This window comes from Euprymna scolopes, chromosome 8 (assembly GCF_053919585.1).
Source record: "Euprymna scolopes isolate OS-2025 chromosome 8, ASM5391958v1, whole genome shotgun sequence".
NCBI classification, from domain to species: Eukaryota; Metazoa; Mollusca; class Cephalopoda; order Sepiida; family Sepiolidae; genus Euprymna; species Euprymna scolopes.
In genome coordinates, this window is record NC_136489.1 from 72,022,648 (window position 1) to 72,044,979 (window position 22,332).

At 33.1% G+C, this 22,332-nt stretch overlaps 1 protein-coding gene across 2 annotated transcripts in view; it reads right to left on the reverse strand.

The window, feature by feature from the left end:
• Positions 1 to 22,332, reverse strand: part of LOC145283616 (uncharacterized) — a 104,920-nt gene that overhangs the window by 17,720 nt on the left and 64,868 nt on the right. For both annotated transcript variants that reach the window (XM_080132558.1, XM_080132557.1), the window contains exons 2-3: positions 7,241 to 7,385; positions 1,488 to 1,597 (exon numbers count right to left, since the gene is read on the reverse strand). In XM_080132558.1, coding sequence (XP_079988684.1) covers positions 1,488 to 1,597; positions 7,241 to 7,385 — 255 coding nt within the window. The remainder of the gene's footprint in view (positions 1 to 1,487; positions 1,598 to 7,240; positions 7,386 to 22,332) is intronic.

Genomic DNA, 22,332 nt, shown 5'->3' on the forward strand with positions numbered 1-22,332 from the left:
AGAGAAAATATATTTGCTATTATCAGCTGCATCTGCATATCTGGAGAAACCGAGCCAATTACTGTGATGGACCTTTAAATCACCAAGTATATGTACTTGAGTTTTAATATCTAAAGAGAATGCTGCAAGTATACTAACATATGATTAATTAGAGTATGCTCGTGTCCAAGAGAGAACGGCAAAGGAAGTTACGCACTGTTGTAAAATTTTCTAAAATAATAAAAGCTTTATCACCTGATTTTTATGTTCTCTAGTAAAGTGGCGGGTATTATGAATGTAAACTCTACGAGGTGCCTTGAATAAGTTGCCAGACTTTTTCGTATGGACAATTTTATTGATAGTACACACATTAAACTCTTCAAAGTAATCTCCTCCGGCTTCAATGCACTTATTGTACCGTTCCAACAACCTCTGGAAGACCACATAGAAGTCCTCTTGAGCGAACTTGTCAATGACCCTCGTCAGATCTTCTTTCATCTCCTCAATTGTCTTTAACGACAACCTCTAAGTTTTCTTTGAGCTTAGGGAATAACTACAAGTCACAGGAAGCAAAGTCTAGACTATAGAGAGGATGAGAAATTGTCTGCAGGATGGTCCAAAAGCAGTCTGAAGCGTTCCATAAGTTTATGTGGTATTTTTTCAAATTTAAAACAGAATTTTATTGAATATCATTCTTCTAAAATGTCCTCACGCCTATATTGTATTTTTAAAATACACCAGCTTTGACAATTAGGCTTTAGTATGGTGTATTCCAATTTCTACTGTAGCTGTTCATTTGAACATGAAATCATAAAAATTGGTAAGTCATCTCATAAGATCTGTAGCAATAACATACAGAATTTTCAAGAGTCTACGACAATGTTAGATGCCTGTACAAAAAGTCTAGAAACTTATTTAAGGCAATTCGCAAGTCGCTACTTAATTTCTTTACAAGTATAATTTTTTATAAACCTACATTTTTACATACCTATATTTTAACACAATACCTCGTTTACATAACATATCTGTTCCATGCTTGTATATTTTTACATAAGTGCATTTTTATATGCCTTCATATTTTACATACATACATTTTGAACTACATACATTTTAGATACAAACATTTTTAGGCACATGCACTGTTTACGTGCCTACATTTTTAAATGATTACATTTTTATATGACTACGTATTTATGTTTAACACACCATACACTTTTACACACATACATTTTTCACATGCCTACATTCTCTACACACATAAATATTTACATGCATAGTTACATAGCTATATTTTACGTACTAACATTTTTACATACCTACATTCTTTACATGCCTATACACATTCTACATACATTATACATACGTACATTTTTACATAATCATGTTTTTACATAACTGCATTTTTGCATACCTACATTCTTTACATTCATACATACATTTTCTACACACATTATACATACGTACATTTTTACATAAATACATTTTTCCAATCTAACATGTTTACATACCTATTAGACAAAAAAGTTTCTGTTTCTTCTTGCAAGGTTTCGGCTGACAGGTTCCATTCTTTTTCTGAGCACATCCACTTATATTACAGGTATCACTATCCACCCAATAACTAAAAAAATATAAAAGAAACAATTGTACACGAATCTTATATTATATAAAAAAAGCTATCACAATATACGTTCCAGATATTCTGATGGTTGCTCAGACAACGAATTTACGGAAGATATGCACTATTTTATGTCCTTTTATGAAGATTAAATATGTCTGGAATTATTGTCGAATTTTGATAAAAATCCCGTGGATCATTTTTTTTTTACTTGGGAGTCACCACTTATCAAAGACCGAAGGCCACACGAGGATAAGGGTTAATGAATGTAAGGTGGTAGTGTAGTAATCGTTAATGGTGTAAATTGGGTAGAATTTCATTATTTATGGAGGCGGCTCAACAAATACTTTTTGACATTGCATTTGAAGGCAACCATGTTGTATTCAACCGGGAAGCAAGACAGCGGAACAGTGTTCCACAGGCGGGAAGTTGTAGGAAAGAAGCTTTGTTTATGGAATCGGTGATATATTTAGGCACATATAGAGAGTGAGGGGGAATCGTTTATAGTGTTTTTGTGAACGTTTGATAAGGGAATTCATAGACTGGAATTCAGTCGAGCACTGGTCATGAAAATAACGATAGAGCAGAGATAGACTCGCACGTCTCTTCTGTGTGAAATAAGAAGTAAGGAAGAAAAAAATCACCTACTAGGTTTCGGAACCGGTTTTGAACTCTATCAAGGCTGGATAGAGCGTGCCGAGCAACACCTGCCAAGATGTGGCAACATTACTCCATTTTAGGGCGTACCTGGCTCTTATACAGATAGAGAATTGCATCGGTGGTTGTCAGCGAAAAATCAATGGCAAGTAGCTTTGAAACGATTATCAAAGAGACAGGAAATATAGCTAGACATATTATTGAAGCAGAACAAAATATATAAAAAAGAACGTTAAACGAATCCAATGAAACTCTGAGAAATTCAATTATATTTCCCCTCTCCCCCCAAATTATGCCGCCAGCCTCGGTTGGTATCACACAAAATGGTCATGTAGGGTTAGGAGGACGGAAAAAAACTGAAAATGGAGAGAACAATCCATAACTCCAATAGAAGGCGCGAAGAGTACTGAAACCTTCGGAAGACTTATCGTCACTGAAATACAAAAGAAAGTCAATGATCGTTATCAGTGAAAAGTCAATGGTAAACAAATTTTGCGATATCGCAAAGTGATTTGCAAAGGTTATCGAAAAGAGCAGAGAATAATGATGGTGACTACGACCAGTGCTTCTATTATTTTCAGTGGTATGACTTGCAGAATAAGAACAAGAGAAAAGTTTATTTTTTTCTCGATAAAGCTCGCAACTTAATTAAAGTGAATATTTGTTTTCTACAATGTTATACAATTTAATACCTTTTTGAAGGAAAATGTTATTGTTAGAGGTGATTGTTACTAATTTCATGTGTTTTACAGAAAAAAAAAACAGCGCACGTTAATTTATATTGGAAAGAATTTAATAATCAGCCATGAAACATCAAGGAGTGACAAAAAAGGCACCTTATTTTCTTTTTTACTATATAGTAACTAGTTATCAAAGCTCAGAAATCGCTAAGGGTTAAAGGGTGTCAGGTGAGACAGTACCGCGATAATCGTTGATGGTGGAAATTGGATGAATTAATTTATTTTAGAGGACGGGTCATCATTAACTTGTTTACATTTGATTTGAAACGAGCATATTATAGTCAACTGAGAAGCAGCCTGCAGTATTGTGTTCCACAGACGAGCAGGTCTAGAAGAAAAAGCTCTACTAATGGAATTTTCGTTTCGTTTTAGGCGCAGGTAAAGCTTCTAATAAAATTTCATAAAAACAACATATGTAATAGTTTTTTTTTCATTATTGTACCTCCTGTGGTGATATAAAATTAATTTAAAAATCTAAATAGGTGAATTAATAATATAAAACATAATTGTTTATTTTAAGTCGAGAACAAATAAAGACATATAGAAATTTCTTTTTAACAATTTTGTAAGCAGATTGTGCTGTTTAGTTAATAAACGAAAGCTGTGTTCCATATATCCGAATTTCTCAACGCAGTAAGTATTTTCTGGAATAAACTGAAACCGATCCCATTTTAGAAAGAACATAACTGAAAATAAGATCTTAAGCAAATAAGGTTTTGTCGGCCGCAATGCTATAGGAGTCTAAGTCCGAAAATCTGGCTGATTTTTCTTTATATATTAAATATAAACAAAATCGAAAAATCTTCCGAAAAGTTACAAAATTAGCGCTTATTCTTTTTCTGATGCAATCAATTCAATTAGAGAATTTAGATACAAGAAAGAAGAGGAGCTCACATATAGAAGGAATAATGCAGATAATACCGAAGAAGACGCAAGAAAAACTGTATTATTTGTTTTCTATATTAAATGTAATTTATAGTACATTTTGATTATATTTATGTGTATAGTGATTTGTTTAATTCTTACGCAACAGAACAAATGAATTAAAACAATCATTCAAAATTGCCAGGTTTGGAGTATTTGCTGATTTTCCGACGGGTTTAAATGACTGTTTAAAAGACTATGCATATCAACTGCCCCCACAGAAGATATATTCATTAAATGTAACAGAGGCAGAGTGTTTTCAAAGTTGATATTGTCTGACGCTTACTTTCGAAATACCTGACATAAATAAACACGCACGAAGAAATTTTAAAACTGAATTGTCTTACTTTTGGATTGAAGGTAACTTCAAGCCTATTCTAGCAAATAATGGGCAGACTGTTAGCTGGTATGGAATATGCAATCGCATATTTTTGATTGAAAGCGAAAATGTAACGCAAGAAAGCCCATATTAAAGCAGCATTTCTGAGAATTGAGGAATACGGGTTCAAGCTGAGTGCTGAAAAATTTGAGTTCTTTTTAAAGAGGACAAAATATTTAATCCAGCTCTTGACAGTAAAGAAAGAAAATCAGACCCAAAAAGGACTGCGGTTATAAAGGATATGCCCACACATGATAACGTTACTAAGCTCTAGGTTTTCTTGGGATTAGTAAGTTATTATTGCAAAGCTATATGATATGAGGGTTCTGTTAAATAATTTGCTAAAAAAGGGCACAAAGTGAATATAATTTTTAAAACACAAATGCCTCTTTATTAGCAGACTTATCGTTAGGACATTTCGATTCGAATAGGAAAATCCACTGTAGCAAAAAATTCTAATAATGAGGAACTGGGTGCTGTACTGCCTAGCAAATTCAAGGATAGGTTTACAATGCCAATAGCACATGCTTCAAGAATGTTACTGCTCGCAGAACGAAATTACAATCAAATCGAAAAAGAGATATTAGCAATAATTTATACGGTAAAAATTTCAATTACGAAAGAGAATTTATTCTGCAAAGAGACCACAAATAACAATATTTGGCTCGAAAAAATGTATACCAACCCATACGGCAAATCGACTATAACGTTGGGGTGTAATTTTATAATTTTAAATGTACCTTCAAAGACGATAAGTTAGTCTAATGGGTTATCATGATATATACCTAAATAATCGGAACCATTCGAAAAACAGTAATAGCATGTTAAAAGACGAAAGTGAATCGTCGGGTCTGTTATGCTATTATTAGATTACTATAATTATCATAGTATATTATATATTAATATACTATTAGAGAACTTCCTGTTACGCTAGAAGATGTGAACAAAGCAACGAAGAAGGAAAATTTCATCAGAAAAATTAAAATCAAGTCTGGTTGAACGAGTGTACCAAATAAGGAAATAGTGTAACACTTTTCAATATGCGAACAAGTATTACTATACACCGGCTACTCTACAAAATAATTTTTTGAAAGAATTTCAGCCGGCAGTTCAGAGATGTCATGAATGAAATCTTTAATGAGAATTTATACTTATTAGACAGAAAATTTCGTGAAACACTGCAGATGATACCCACTGACAGCAATGGATCCATCAGTAAACATTCAAGCATGACCAAATACGTATATCGATTACATATCGTCTATGCAGGGTCCATAAATGGATCTTATTACTTGATCATCATGGACAGTTTCACAAAGTGGCCAGAAATTGTTAATTGCAGACATCCGACTGCAACAAATTCAATAAACACACCTAATGTAATTTTTAGTTGTTTTGGACTCCCGAAAATTTTAGTCAGCGACAAAGAACTCAGTTTACGGTAGGAGAATTTAATGAATTCTATAAATCAGAGTCAATTGATTACGTAACAGTATATCAAAGATCGGACGGACAAGCGTAAAAATTGTGAACATATTTAAACGAGCGCTGAAGAAAAATAAAAGCGTGGATAAAAATGAAAGAAGTATTCAGACATTTTGGCAGAAATTTTGGTTTACAGGATTACGTCAAACCAGAAAACACCCGCAGAGTTAATGTTGTCAAGAAAAACGCTGTGTTTGATAAGCTGTTGCTTATTCATGCGAAAAAAATAAGAAAGAAAACAAGATAACTAAAGTATATAAGCCAACCGACAAACTTATAGAGAAGAAGGAATAGAAACCAAAAAAATTGGACATGCCATAGACGACATAAAAGGAAACAAATTTCCATGCAAAAGACACTGGAATCAATTGAGGCATAAGTACACTATAAAGGTCACAGAAATTACTGAAGAAATTTGATGCGCTATAAATTACTGTTCCTATAATTAAACATTCTCTAATGGAAATATCCTCGAACTCGAAATCAGAGGTACCAGTGTGTCAAACGCCACCACTGCAAGGAGGATTAAGCAAAAAAAAATTAAGAAAAAAGATAATAAATAATGTTCAGACCCTAAAAAGACAAAATATTAAATCCAAATTTCACAGAACAATTTAGATTGAGGAAGGTAGTATGATGAATATGAGTACATTCAGATACTTCTACCTTGTAATACTATGATCGGTTGTTTAAGCTATAAATACTGACTGGTGTAACCGCCTAGGACAGATGGCAAAAGGTACACCACAAGCCTCACGCTAGGACGACTCGTCGGATTATTACTCAAAACTATAGCAAAACCCACCCAGCTACTTCAAAAGAAATGTCGATCTTTCGCATAACATAATCACAATAATCAAGACAAAGTATTTAACTTTTTCACACCGTGGGAAGGTGTGATATGCTGCTGGAAGTTAGATTAAAAGCAAGCACCCAAAAGTTACAGTACTCTAACCTACAAATTATTCCTGAGAAGCCTTATCGGTATTCCCCGGTAGGGACACCTCAGACGATTTGCAATAAACTACTCCATTCTCAAAGAATGAGAACGTAAAACCTGGAAAAGTGGACCTCCTAGGATAATGTGGAACCATACCTCAGCCCAACAGAATAAAGACCACCTATCTCAAGTGACCAGGATACTGTTAAAATAATAGCAATTGTTGACGTAGTAGGGGAAGAAAAAAGAGAAAAATAAGATAAAGGCAGAGAAAAAAGTTAGATGAGATGAAAGAGAAAGATGAAATATACTTACTAATATATATAATAAATACTGACTCAACGGGTCGCGCATAGTCTAGTAATGTTTAAAATGAACTCTACCTGTCTATATCATCATACGATTGGCGCACAAAGTTTGATTTAGTGAATAATATGCTGTACTTAATTCTTTTTATGAAATTTTAAATTCCTGACATTTAAAAGAATTTTATTAAAAGTGAAAAATCAAAATAGTCTTACGGTTCGTCAAGGAAATTGCTTGAGTTGAAAACCGGAAGTGTGCCGCAATTATTCTCACAAATGGTTCGGGCCGTGTTACCGTCAATAAGATAATCGTAAAACAGGTAGACACTGCAACTTCCGCCACATATCAATGCAACGAAGACTGGAAAAAGAAATTATCATCATTATATACATATATTTTCCCAAAACATCTGGCCTTCATGAAGGAGAGACAAAAAAATTCTGCTATGGTTTCAAATGATCTGAAATGACAGCAAGGGAAGACTTGATTCCAAATATTTCTCATATGTTATATCTCCCCTCTTTTGGAAATAGGGTACGATTATGAATATCACCAGTATCAAATAAGCCATATACACTATAAAATTTACTTTATGTATGAAAACCAAAGAGGGGAGATATAACACATGAGAAATACTTGGAATCAAGTCTCCCCTTGCTGTTATTTCAGATCATATGAAACCATAGCAGAAAGTTTTTGTCCCCCCTCTATCAAGGCCAGATATTTTGTGGAAATATCAGATATTTTGTAATTCATATGCAAAACTAGGAAAACAAATGGTTATGATTGAATATAGGTACAGTATCTTCCCACCCACGAAAAACCTTTAAAATTATAGGTTTTCGAGTAGTTTCCAATTTTTTGACCAATATGAAGAGTAATGACCTTCATTGCATCTGACGAAGTCCAGACGATGCTTTCTATTCTTTACAGAAATCATTAGCTTACGTCTTGCAACATATCCTCGCAAATTAAATTCCTTTAATCTATTCTTGAGAGTAGAAAGAGAGCACTTTTTTTTAACAAGATTGCACTGTTGTTGGATCTGGGAAGCCGTTTCAAATTTGTTTCTTAGGCTGCAGATCTTGATAGCATTATCTTCCCTGTTAGAAGTAACACAAGTACGACCAGATTTAGAGGCATCACAAACACTGCTGGTGTTTTGGTGCGTTTGCACAGTCTTTCGTTCCGTTTTCTCATCACATTTCAATTTGCGGTCGATTTATCGATTGGATAAACCAGAAATGTGGAGATTAATGAGCTCCTGACGATCACTAAGAGAAGGTCGTGGCATCTGTACTAAATGTTACGTTGTATAACCTAAAACAACAACAATTACAAGTACGTTATAAGTACAGTAAAATTTGGAGGCGGCAGTATAATGGTATGGGGCATGATATCTTCAAAAGGAACTGACCCTTTTGTGAGAATTCATGGAAAAGTTAATGCCCGAATGTACAGAGAATTGATTAGAGAACATGCGGTACCTAATCTTTCTAATTCTGATATCTTTATGCAAGACAACGCACCGTGCCATAAAGCAAAAATAGTTTTAGAAGAACTAAATAGATCCAATATTTGCGTTATGGATTGGCCAGCTCAGAGCCCAGACCTGAATCCAATTGAAAATCTTTGGAAAATTATTGGTGATAAGATCACAGACCCCCCCCCCCCAAAAAAAAATAAATCTTGATGATTTATGGGAATATATAAAGACATCCTGGAATAATATTTCACCTATAACATGTTAACGATTGGTTCTGTCGTGCAGCAAAAGATGCCGTAGTGTGATTGAAAACAAGGGGCTTTTCACTAAATACTGAAAGGATTCTTTATTTTTTCAGAATGAATTTCCCCCGTTCCTTAACTTTTGGACGCCTGTAATTTAATTAAATTTATTTATATGTAAAAAAAAAAAAAAAACTAATATATATTAAAATCAAAAAGTAAAAAATTTTTTTTTTCTTTAACTACCATTATTAAGCATTGGAAAATTCACCAAATATTTTTTTCTTTTTCATAGATAAAGTTAGAAGCCATTAAAAAAAATGATCGATCGTTCCCTAACTTTTGGACGCTACTGTATATATATATATATATATATATATATATATATATATATATATATATATATATATATATATATATATATATATATATACATTAACATTTCAGCCCGGTGTTGCCCGGGGGTTTTAAGGTGTATGTTGAGCACAAAAAAAAAAAGAAAAAAGCGGTCAATTTTTTTAAAATTTGAGCCCTATTATGACCTCTTGACATTTATTGTTTTGGGTTAAAATCAAGTTATTAAGTTAAACCCATCTCCAAGGAACCTATATCTAAAATTTCAAGTGTTTAGACACAAAATTATCGGAGGAGTTTCGTAGAGTTCTCAAAGGTCAAATCGTTGAACTTTGACCCCTTAACTGCGACATTTCTGGCCGAAAACGAATCACAAAGATTTTCTCAAATCTCAGTATCCGGCATATCAAATTTCGAATCTGTAGACTGAAAATTGATAGAGTTATTGTGTAGGAAAATGTACACACACAGATAGACACACAGATACGTTCACTTTTATATATATACTAGCATTTCAGCCCGGTGTTGCCCGGGTTTTTGGAGGTGTATGTTGAGCAAAAAAAAAAAACAAAGTGGTCAATTTTTTAAAATTTTACCCCTATTATAATCCCTTAACATCTATGGTCTTGGGCTCAAATCAAGTTATTAAGTTAGATCCATGTCCAAGGAACCGGTATCTAAAATTTCAAGTGTTTAGACCGAAAATTGTCGAAGGAGTTTGGTAGAGTTCTCAAAGGTCAAATCGTTGAACTTTGACCCCTAAATCGCCGAATTTCTGGCCAAAAACCGATCACATCGATTTTCCCAAATCTCATTACCCTGTATATCATATTTCGAGTCTCTTGACTGAAACTTGACAGACTTATTGCATAGGGAAATGTACACAGACACACACAGACACACGGATACACAGACACGTTCACTTTTATATTTATATATATATATATATATAGATTAGCATTCCAGCCCGGCGTTGCCCGGGTATTTGGAGGTGTATGTTGAGAAAAAAAAGCAGTCAATTTTGTTAACGTTGACCCCTATTATGACCCATTAACATTTATTGTTTTGGGCCCAAATTAAGTTATTAAGTTAGATGCATGTCCAAGAAACCTATATCTAAAATTTCAGGTGTTTAGACCCACAGTTCTCGGAGAAATTTGGTGGAGTTCTCAAAGGTCAAATCGCTAAACTTTGCCCCCTTAATCGCTAAATTTCTGGCCGAAAACCGATCACATCAATTTTCCAAACTATCAGTACCCTGGATATCAAATTTCGAGTCTGCAGACTGAAAATTGACAGAGTTATTGCGAATGAAAATATACACAGACGCACAGACAGACAGACAGACACACACACACACACACACACACACACACACACACACACTGACACGTTCACTTATATATATATATATATATATATATATATATATATATATATATATATATACTAGCATGGGTTCCCGGCATTGCCCGGGTATTTGGAGGTGTATACTGAGCAACAAAAAAAAAAGCAGTCAATTTTTTTTTTAACTTTGACCTCTATTATGCCCCCTTAAAATTTATTGTTTTGGGCTCTAATCCAGTTATTAAGTAAGATCCATGTCAATGGAACCTATATCTAAAATTTCAAGTGTGTAGACCCAAAATTGTCGGAGGCGTTTGGTAGAGTTCTCAAAGGTCAAATTGTTGAACTTTGATCCCTTAATCGCCAAATTTTTCCACAATCTCCAAACCCTGTATATCAAATTTCGAGTCTGTAGACTAAAAATTGACTAAGTTATTGCGTAGGGAGTTATTGTGTGTGTGTATATATATATATATATATATATATATATATATATATATATCTCTGTAGAAATATATTTTCTTATAATATATACCAATCCTTATTTTTAAAATGGCGTAATGGAAACATATTAAAGGTATATGTAGCTTCTCTACCAATTCTCGGATTTTAATCATGTCAAATCATTTCCTTTTAACGGATTGGTTGTTGCTATTTCTTCTGATGAGTTAAGGGCATAATAAATTCACTGGTTGATATAATGATTAAGTGATTGATTTTGCGCTACGAAATAGATACTGTCAAGAATTGTATATGTCAACTGAATTAAAGGAATAAATTATAAGATGGTCAACATCATGAATTTTGGAATATAGATTTTTATCATTATTCTATATATATACATACATACATACATATATATGTATATTTATATATATATATATCACCCCCCCATATATATATATATATATATATATATATATATATATATATATATATATATATATAAATCAAATCAAACGTCTGGTTTGTTCCAAATCGATAAACTAGAAATTTACACGCCCGTGTTCCGTGAAATTTTATAAGAGTGACTGTTTATTATCTAACTGTGTTTTTAAAGGTTAAAAAATAAAAAAATATTATCAAATTAAAAAAAAAACTATTATTCGACATATATATATATATATATATATATATATATATATATATATATATATATATATATATATATATATATTCCCCCAAACCTCGAAAGCCGTTCTTAACATGGGAACGTGGTGTGTATTCCTAAGCCGTTTTTAATATGAGGAGGAGGTTGAGATGTTTATAATACGCTGGGGAAAGTCGTAAAAATTAACGAAGTTGCTATTATTTATTGCAAAAAATGCTAATACTATATTTTTGTGACAAAAAAAATGTTATTTTTTACAAACATTTATTAAGAAATACAAATGACTGGTAGTTTTTTTTGTGTTTTTTTTTGTGTTTTTTATTTAAAATTTTACTTTACTTTTTCTTTCACATAGCGTTGTTATTATTTCATCGGCAACGTTTGACTGTATCCGGCTGTTGACGTCATGCGCCGGTAAAAGCCGAACGCTGAGAAAATAATTGCACAACACTTAAAGTTTAATTCATTCTATCAGTCTTTGGAAAATAAATATTTGAAATAAAGCGGCGCTTATGCACTTACGTTACCGTACTATTTTTAAAAATTAGTATTTACATGTTAAATTCAGGTTTTAAAATATCTCTTTGTTTATTAAATTGTTAGGTGAAAGTACAGATTACACAGTCGGTTTCTAATTTGTGGAAAATCTAGCCCCACTCAAAAAAAAAGGTACTCTGGATAGTAACAAAAATAAAAATAGCCTCAGTCCCGAAGGATTTCTCATCTACTGATCCAGGAAAAAACCGGTGAAGTGTACTTCACCCTCTGTTTCTCTCTCACTCTCTCCCTCTCTTAATAACCCTCTCCATCCATCTCTCCCTCTCTCTCTCACTCTCTCTCTCAATCTATCTCTCTATATCACCATCTTCATCTCTCTTTGAGCCCCTTTCTCTATCTAATTTCCTCTATCTCTTTCCCTTCTCTCTTTTCCTCTGTCTCGCTCCCTCCCTGTTTCTAACTCTCCCTCTATCTCTCTCTATCTCCTTCTCTTTCTGTATTTCCCCCTCACTTTCTCTTTTCTATCTATATATTTTCCTGCTTATCTGTCCATCTCTAATCCCTCATCCTATTGTAGTCTCCTCAATTAATTACAGTGAATAAGGCATTATCAAACTTGGATAAATCCTATTTTAGTCACATAATTTACGAGGGCGTACAATAAGCAATGCCCATGACCCACTTCCCATAGGAATAGAGCAACGAAACTTGGCACAGTTATTAGTCTTTCTCTACATAGGAACCACCCAGAGTTATGCATTTCTCCCATCGTTTGATGCAGCTCTGGAGACTGTTTTTGTAGAACACGCCAGGTTGGTCCTCCAATCACGACGTGATTTCAGAAATCAAGGCTGCATCAGCTGAGAAACGCTTTCTTTCCAAAAACAACTTCATGGCTGGGAAGAGGTGAAAGTCAGAGGGTGCAAGGGCAGGAGAGTAGGGAGGATGGGGAAGGATTTCATAACCACACACCCGTGCTTCTGATCTGGCGACATGTGAGTTGTGGACCGGAGCGTTGTCCTGCAGGAGGAGGGTAACTTTGCCGATCTTGCCCCGCCTCTTGATTTTGATAGCTTCCCTTAATTTCCTCAAAAGTGAAGCATAATAGGCTCCTATAATTGTGGTACCCTTTGCCAGGAAATCTGTCATCACCACTCCGTCCTGGTCCCAGAAGACTGTGAGCATGACCTTGCCAGCGGAGGGCTACACCCTTGCCTTCTTTGGAGGTGGTGAGTCCAAGTGCTTCCACTGCATTGAAAGGGCTTTGGTCTCTGGATCATAGTGAGTGACCTAGGTTTCATCCTGTATTATCAGTCTTTTGAAAAACTATGACTCATCTTCTTGGCACATCTCTAAATTCATCCTCGAGCACTCGACGCGTTCTTGCTTCTGGAATGGTGTGAGCAACCTGGGAATCCATCTGGCAGACACCTTATGCATATGGAAATGGTCATGAATGATAGTTTCCACAGACCTTGTACTAATCTTGACATCCTGGGCTATTTGGTGAACAGTAATGCGCCGATCTTCCAAAATAGCAGCCTCAACTTGACGGACAGATGCTTCATCAATAGAGAAGGGGGGCGACCAGGTCTGGGAGCTGTTTCCACAGACTTCCGGCCATGTTTGAATTCATGGTGCCAGTGTTTTACAAGGTCATATGATGAGGCATTATCACCATAAGTGTCTTTCATTTCATCAAAAGTCTCCTGTGGTGTGTGTCCTTTCAAATACAAAAACCGGATCACTGCTCGACATTCAACACGCTCCATTTCACACCTGACTCAGTTCAAACACCTGTAAAACAGAAACCACAATTAGTTCAATTTGCCACATAACCCGTAGACATATAAATCATTGCACATGCAAAATTTCAGCTAGATCAGACAACTGGAAATGGGTCAGGAGCATTACTCATTGCACGCCCCTCGTACTTATTGTGAGAATAGAAGTTATTTGGAAATTGCTGCTACCTTGAACAGCACCAGGAATAACTGGTAAAACCTTTCCAATTAACTTGATTTTGGCAGCCATTCGGTAACAAAATAACATAGCCCTTGCTGCATGTGGAATACCTGCGACCTTGCTATCAAGTAGGAGAACTACTTATTCTACTTTGAAACTACTATTAAACATTCAATTTTTCAAAAATCTCGTTCAACATCTCCAAAACATCCAGTATGGGGGAAAATATTGCAGAAATACTAACTTATTATTTGGGATAAATGCACAATGGTACGCAAATAATCACTTGAGGCTCTTGATTGATCTTTGCAAGATTTGCCTGGCAATGACAGACCATTTGGGAATGCAGTAATATTGCTTGCAGGAGATTTCAGACAAATGCTATCTGTAATTCTTCAGTCAACACCGGCAGATGAAATAAATGCTTCCCTCAAATACTCTACTTTTTGGTGCAATGTGAAGACATTAAACTTAATTCAAAATATGCTTGTCCAGTTGCAGACTGCTCGATCCGCACAGAAATTTTTGCATCACTTGTGGGAAATTGGGCACGGAAAAGTGCTGGCTGATCAAAGTTAAGGGCGACATTCTTTGACTTTTAACTTGTGTAATTTTATTACATCAAAGGAAGAGTTGGTTAAAAAGTTTTTTCCAGATATTCAAATTAATTATACGACTTCCACTTGACTGAGTACCGAGCTATACTTGCAGCTCAATACAAAGACGTCCATGAACTTAACGCTATTATTCAACGTAAAATTCGAAGTGAGGTAGTCACATACACATCCATCGACACTGTTGTGGAAACAGATTAATTATCCAACAGCTAGATTTGCCAGGGATGCCTCCACATGTACTGCAACTGAAAATTGGTGTACTAATTATCATGTTGTGAAATATAAACCAATCCAAACTTTACAATGTCACATGGCTTGCAGTAAAATAAAATTAACAAACAATATCATAGAAACAACAATCTTAAGCGGACCTTTCACAGGTGGAGATATCTTCATTCCACGTATTCATATGATTCAACCAGACACACCATTACACTTTAGAAAACTGCATTTTCCAATTATATTGTCGTTTGCAATAACCATCAACAAAGCCCAGAGAACAATCTTTACAACTGTGTGGCTTACAGCTACACACTGACTGTTTTTTCACATGTACAATTTATGTTATGTGTTCAAGAGTCACCAAACCAGAAAATCTCTACATCAGCCAAGAAAATGGAAAAACAAAAACTGTGTACCAATACGAAATGTGAAATTAAACCTATAAGAAACATGCATTTTCTCATTTTGGAACTTTTTCCATTGCGCCAATTTCAGCCACAGCAACGCGTGGCAGGGTATATATATATATATATATATACATATAACATATATATACATATGTATAAAAAAACCCACACACACATATATATAAATATATATATATATATATATATATATATATATATATATATATATATAACATATATATACCTTGGATTTTACCGCACAATTTGGAACTAAACCTTTATATCCTTTTCTTGAATTTTCCCTGCTATGTAACTTCTATTTAATCAATTTATCATTATGATTTTCCATGTCTAACTGACTTTAGCAAATAGGGTGAATACCGTTATATCTATTTGCTAACATTTTCTACTCTGAAGAGATGGTAGGCATCAAAACCCTATAGGATAAGGAGATAAAATTTCCTACGTATTCTTTGTCTTACTTGGAATAATAAAAAATCCTTGATTTAAATAAAGTTTTTTTTTTTTTTTTAAATTTCATTGAATCAATATAATTTGCTTTATTTGCTATATCCTGTATATTGAGAAATTCCTATTTAGATAGGATAATACATAGAATATTACGATCAGTAATATTTTGTAAATCTTATAATCACAGGTTTCCATACCAGCTGATTGTGGGATAAATCTATTCGGAAGTATATATATATATATATATATATATATATATATATATATATATATATATATATATATATATATATATATATAAGGTTAAAAGTCCACGTATGCTTCTAGGATAGTGATTTAAAGGTTATGAGGTGTTTTTGAAGCATGAAAAACGATGTTACATTTTGTATTTAATATTTTTATTGTTATTTTTTATATTTCAAGCGGACCTCCGCTCTTGGTCAACAAAAAAGTATCGAAATCTTCGAATATATATATATATATATATATATATATATATATATATATATATATATATATATATATATATATATATATATATATATATATAATTAAAAGGGGTAAAAGTCATAGCCCGTTGACTTAGAATGAGTGTTTTATGCTGAATTGACGGGGGAATATGGTTTAATTTATACTGATTTCTGCATTAAATATTAATCCTATCAATCTATAACTGTGCATCGAACGAAGACAATGGCACTTAGTTTGCTGCATCTTATCACAACAAAGATAAATACACAATTTTAGCCAGATCGGTCCAGAATTATATATTAGCCACCCAGAAGACGCCTGAGGGAGGCTTGCTAATAGTTGATTGTAAGATCGACTATTATTATACAAAATTAGATGTTTATTTAAAAAAGTTATTATTATGTAAAAGCATTGTCATGATTATCGGTACGAAAATTAGATTTTGTTACAAAGACAAATGATATTTATGAATTTTGAAATATAGTGAACATGAACAAAATATTTGGCCAGATAAAACGTGACTGAGAAGTCATCTGTTAGATTTTTGTGTAGTCTAATGACGTAAGCACAAAAGTTTAGTTTTAATATATACAGCCAAGTTAATTAGTTGAAAGAATGGAGTTGAGGAGGAGTCGTCAGATAGTATAGACGGGACTTAGAAGTTGGGGAGAGAGTTAGTTTCTCTTAGACCCTAGGAAGCGGCGTATTTCAAGATAGCCAAAATGTGAACAGAACGTTGTAATCTCTAAAGATGTTCGGCTGGAACCAAAGAATAAGTGCTGTTATATATAAATATAACTATTGTGTCATGTTGTCTTTGAACAATCCGTTATGTGTTCATTTGTCGTTTAAAATTAGCTGTTTTACATGTACTGTGACAACTGTTGAACATACCATCATCAACCGACATCTTAAATGTACAGGCATTTTATTATATAGATCGCTATGATATACACTATTTTTGTCTTTCATCAAAGAACTCGTCTCCGTCTTGTCTTCATGTACAAGCATTCGTTTGTACAAGTATATGCCGCTACCCCTCTGTAAACATATTGTTAGACGTTCACGTCATCGTTTCATGTCAGCATCACAACACGTCATACGTCTATAAGATTTGGCCTGCTACCGACAAAGTAACATCTACATAATTTAGTACAAGCATTATGTATATACAGAATATATACACACACACTCATTATGGACACAAAATACACTCCTCTAAGTTATACAGAATCCGACATATAACACCAGTAGTTTCCGAGAAAAAATAGAACTTAAATACTAATCCCTATTAATCTCTATTACTCCCTGTGCATTAAACATACATCATAATATTTAAATCGCAGCATTTTTATGCAAAACGTCTGCCATATCCACTCAGTAACTTCCGAGAAAAAGTAGAACGGATATCATAACACTTAGTTCGCTGTACCTTATCAAAACAAGATTACTACCAATTTTCACCCAGATCGGCTCAGTAGTTCCCGAGAAACAGTGGCAATTAAATACTAATCCGTATTAATGCCTAACTGCATCAAGCGGATACCATAATACTTAGTTCGTTGTAACTTATCACAACAACGATCAATGCAAACTTTCGAGAATAAGTGCTACAGATGGACAATCTAAAAGAAATCTTTTTATATATATATATATATATATATATATATATATATATATATATATATATATATATATAATTATGATTAGTTTTTTTGGGAAAAAGAATTCCAGCAGAGTGCTCAATTAAAAGGAAAATCCAAATTTTAAGAGCGTACTTATATTTTGTGTACAGAAAGTTGTTAGTTGAGATAGGTCATTGGTACCGTCGGTTTCAAGCCCGATAATAAGGCCCGTTTAAGGTATCCTTATCAAGCTCTCTTCAGCCAATATTCGTCTATCTTATGACCTGTCTCAACTAACAACTTTCTGTACACAAAATATAAGTACGCTCTTAAAATTTGGATTTTCCTTTTAATTGAGCACTCTGCTGGAATTCTTTTTCCAAAAAAAAACTAATCATATTCGCCCCCACCAGGAATTTTCGGTAAATACCAATAGCCTAGTGGTTGAGCACTATCGGGAAAGAATACCACAAAACAGGAAGTAAAGACCACCTTCTTTAAAAACAACCGGAGATGGAACAATATACCTTAAATTATTCCACTAAAAATATACCAACACCAAGTAACCAGCTGTATACAAGAATCCTACTAACGAAAATTGAAGATGTAATTCAGAGGATGAGATGGAAGGTTATAAACGAAACAAACATCCAAGAGAATGTGAAAAACAATTTTGGATTAAAATCTATAAAATACCCGAGTAAAGTGGAAGAATTAGAAAATTTTGAAAAAGATTTACTAGACATTATCGCTAAGCTTGAATTTAAACATAGATCAAATCAATTTCAAAAAACAATGACAGCTGATATCAAAAAAATAAAAAGAGAAAATGAGACGATTGTTTTCTCAGATAAAACGCAAAATTTATATAAAATGGAAAAGGAACAGAAAAAACAACTTGTACTAAACTCAATTACAGAAAAATACCAAGTAGCAAGAAAAGATACTTATAAATCTATTAACCAAGAGGCTACAGAAGTTGCCACAAAATTAGGTATAGAATACAGAGTAAATAGGTTAGCAAAGAAAAATGTGTTTATAACTTTAAAAGACCACAAGGAAAATTTTAATAATAAGCCAACCTGCAGGTTAATAAACCCGGCTAAAAGCGAAATCGGTCTAGCTAGCAAGTCTATAATTAGAGAAATAGTAAAAGAGATAAAAAGAAAATCAAATCTTAATTTGTGGGCAGATACTAGCGCGGTACTGGACTGGTTTAAAAACATAACTGAACCACACAAATGTAAGTTTACACAACTGGATATCGTCGATTTTTACCCTTCAATCACTAAGGAAATCCTAGAAAAATCGTTGATCTTCACATCAAAATATAGAAAGATAAGTGAGCTCGATAAGGAAACAATCATGCAAGCTCGACAGACCCTTTTATTTTTTGACGATAAAACATGGGTCAAAAAATCAAACCCCGAAGACCCCTTTGACGTCGCGATGGGGGCGTATGACAGTGCGGATATCTGTGATCTGGTTGGACTTTTTCTACTGGAGACCATGAAATATAAATTCCCAGATCACTTTTTTGGATTATATAGAGATGATGGACTTTGCCTATCGCGTGACTACAATGGATGTGCACTAGACAGGCTTAGAAAAGACCTAACTGAATTTTTTAAGGAACTAGGCTTTAAAATAATAATACAGACAAATTTAGATAGAGTAGATTTTTTAGATGCCACTCTAGATCTCGAGAAGAAAATACACAAACCCTTCCACAAACTAAATGAAAAACTCATGTATATAAATAAGGGTTCATGCCACCCACCCACAGTGTTTAAAAATATGGTAGCGAACATTAGCCAAAGGATTTCACGGCTTTCTTCGAACGCTGAAGTGTTCGAGAAAGCAGCACCATATTATAATGACGCACTGCATCAAAGTGGGTTCAAAGAAAACATAAAATTTCAACAAACCCAGAATAGAGAAAATATAAAACGAAAGAGGAAACGGAAAATAATCTGGTTCTTACCTCCGTTTTCATTAAACACTAAAACTAGAGTAGGGCATTGTTTTCTTAGCCTTCTAGACAAACATTTTCCAAGAACACATAGACTACATAAACTTTTTAATAGAAACACGGTGAAAGTTAGTTACTCGACAGCTCCATCAATAAAGTCGATAATATCCAAAGAACCAAAAAAGATAGATAACGCAGGCTGCTCTTGCAGGACCAAAAATAGCTGTCCATTGGAGGGTAATTGTAAAGCTGAATCCCTTGTCTATGAGGCCACAGTAACGGAACAATCCACAAATATACCGGAAATATATATAGGTATGACAAAAGGCCAATTTAAACAAAGATATTATGCGCATATGAGCTCCTTTAGAGCTAAAACAAGGATGAATACAGCATTAGCTACCCGCGTGTGGGAGCTTAAAGAAAAAAAATACACCCTTTTCCATAAAATGGAGAAAAATAGAGCATAGACCAGCATACGTCCCGGAATTAAGTCAATGCTCACTCTGTAACGCAGAGAAATACTACATCCTCCGGTCCATTCATGACCCAAAAATAAAATGTTTAAATGTGAGGAGTGAAGCTTTGAAAAGTTGCATACATAGAAGGAAGGGGCTCCTAATAAATTGGATCAATGAAAAGAACAACACTTAGATGTTGTTTATATATATATATATATATATATATATATATATATATATATATATATATAAGGAAAAAATTGTAAATACATAAATAATTAGTCGGTAAACTTGGATTTTAATCGCAATTATATTATAGATTTTTAATTAATGTAATATATTAAAAAAAAAAAAAAAAAAAAATTAATTATATTTTATAAATGTAATTTATAATCTATTTCGAATTTAAAACTATAGAAAAATACAATAATGTTAATAAACTAGGGAAATCACTTAGGATAGATAAATACTCACTTCCCCAAACCTTGAAAGATTTGGGTTTTTTAAAAATAATTTTTAAACGTATTTCGAAATTTTTAAACGTGATTCGATATAATTAAAAATATATTTTTTAAACTTTAAACGTATTTTTGGAAATTTTAAATGTAATTCGATATAATTAAACGAATTTTTAAGTTTTTAACCGATACCAATACAGATTTTAAAGTTTTTATACATAAGGAAAGAGATTTTAAAATTAAATGGGGTTCAAATTAAAATCGATTCATATAAAAAACATTTTTTCGAAATTAGATCTTAAATTTAAATAATTCAAAGTTGAAAATTAGGTATTACATTATCCGATATATATATATATATATATATATATATATATATATATATATATATATATATAGATAGATAGATAGATAGATAGATAGATAGATAGATAAAAAAAGGGGGGGATTATACAAAACGAGATTTGAACGTGGATTCGCGAGGTATATATACTTCACACTTCCGGTTATAAGATAGACGAATATTGGCTGAAGAGAGCTTGATAAGGATACCTTAAACGGGCCTTATTATCGGGCTTGAAACCGACGGTACCAATGACCTGTCTCAACTAACAACTTTCTGTACACAAAATATATATATATATATATATATATATATATATATATTGGGTTCCTCTGCTAGTATATATATATATATATATATATATATATATATGTTAGTATATATATATATATATATATATATATATATATATATATATATATATATATATATATATATATATACTAGCAGAGGAACCCAACGCCCATTTTTCAATCAAATCGATTGATCACTTGTTCTAGTTGGGGACTCACCGCGGTGTGCCGGGTAGAAGCTTCACTTACCTTCCCCAGTGACCTAAATACATTGTAGTCTATATTGCACTGTAGAGAATTTACCGTTGATTTTATAAAATTATTTTTATATATTGGCTTGCATAAAATTTTAAAATGTAAAAGTCAAGTATCATGATCTAATTGTACTTTTAGCAGAAATATTCATTTCCAACGCGCCCATGTCTTAACAAAAAAAACTCAACTGTTCATTTCATGCAATTACTTTTACAAAATCACTTGAATTAAAATTAAACGTACAAAAGTCAAGTATAATGGTTTAATTGTGTTCTAAAAATTCCTTTCGAATGCGCTTCTGTCCAATAAAAAGTCCACTGTTGATTTTTAGACTGGGTTTTCTGCTTGTGCAGTGATAAAAATGTACAAATACACTTATGACGTTAGACTATATAAATGTTAACTTCAGTCAAAATCGGACTTACATCTTTAATCGGATTTGTTAAACTATCGATTTTTGATACTTATCGGAGGCATCCCTATACAAAACCTACGTAAGAACACTCCCAGATATATCAAGTACCTTCATGTGAAATTAAAACAAAAACAGCCCAGCCGTGGGTGAGTCTATAAGAAACGAACTTACATACAGAGAAAAGGTTCCTTATATATATATATATATATATATATATATATATATATATATATATATATATATATATATATATATATATTATTGAAATTTGAAATGAGATTCTTAATTAAAACA